Source organism: Buceros rhinoceros, unplaced genomic scaffold (assembly GCF_000710305.1).
Source record: "Buceros rhinoceros silvestris isolate BGI_N320 unplaced genomic scaffold, ASM71030v1 scaffold26444, whole genome shotgun sequence".
Lineage (NCBI taxonomy): Eukaryota > Metazoa > Chordata > Aves > Bucerotiformes > Bucerotidae > Buceros > Buceros rhinoceros.
In genome coordinates this window covers 18,702-19,360 of record NW_010408048.1, presented here as the reverse complement: position 1 = coordinate 19,360, position 659 = coordinate 18,702, and the positions used below count along the sequence as shown (strand labels likewise).

Below are 659 nucleotides of genomic sequence, written 5' to 3'. Positions count from 1 at the left end.
GAACCGCGAGGTGGACGACCTGGAGCAGTGGATTGCTGAACGGGAGGTGGTGGCAGGATCCCACGAGCTGGGGCAGGATTACGAGCACGTCACGGTGAGTTCTTTGGACGTGGCTGCTGGCCGACCCTCCTTTTCTGGGTGCTGTGCAGTTTACCATTACAGTGTTTCTCTGCATTTCAGATGCTGCAGGAGCGGTTCCGAGAGTTTGCCCGAGACACTGGGAACATTGGACAGGAGCGTGTCGATACTGTGAACCACATGGCAGACGAACTCATCAACTCTGGGCACTCAGATGCTGCGACGATTGCAGAGTGGAAGGACGGACTCAATGAGGCCTGGGCTGATCTCCTGGAGCTCATCGACACGAGAACACAAATTCTGGCAGCCTCATATGAACTGCACAAATTTTACCATGATGCCAAGGAGATCTTAGGACGTATTCAAGACAAACATAAGAAGCTGCCCGAAGAGCTTGGCAGAGACCAAAACACAGTGGAAACACTACAGAGGATGCACACAACATTTGAGCACGATATCCAGGCACTCGGGACCCAGGTGCGTAGCAAGCGAACGGCGCTGGCTGTGGGTGTAGGAGCCAGAGCTGCAGAGGGCTGCTGCTCCTCGGGGCCGCCCCATTGCTGGGCGGCAGAGCGTCTCCA

At 55.8% G+C, this 659-nt stretch overlaps 1 protein-coding gene across 1 annotated transcript in view; it reads left to right on the top strand.

Moving 5' to 3' along the window:
- Positions 1-659, top strand: part of LOC104492224 (spectrin beta chain, non-erythrocytic 1-like) — a 28,441-nt gene that overhangs the window by 10,668 nt on the left and 17,114 nt on the right. Inside the window, exons 9-10 of the mRNA XM_010134745.1 lie at positions 1-94; positions 181-555. The exon at positions 1-94 is cut by the window's left edge and continues 17 nt beyond it. Of these exons, the coding sequence (XP_010133047.1) occupies positions 1-94; positions 181-555 (469 nt within the window). The remainder of the gene's footprint in view (positions 95-180; positions 556-659) is intronic.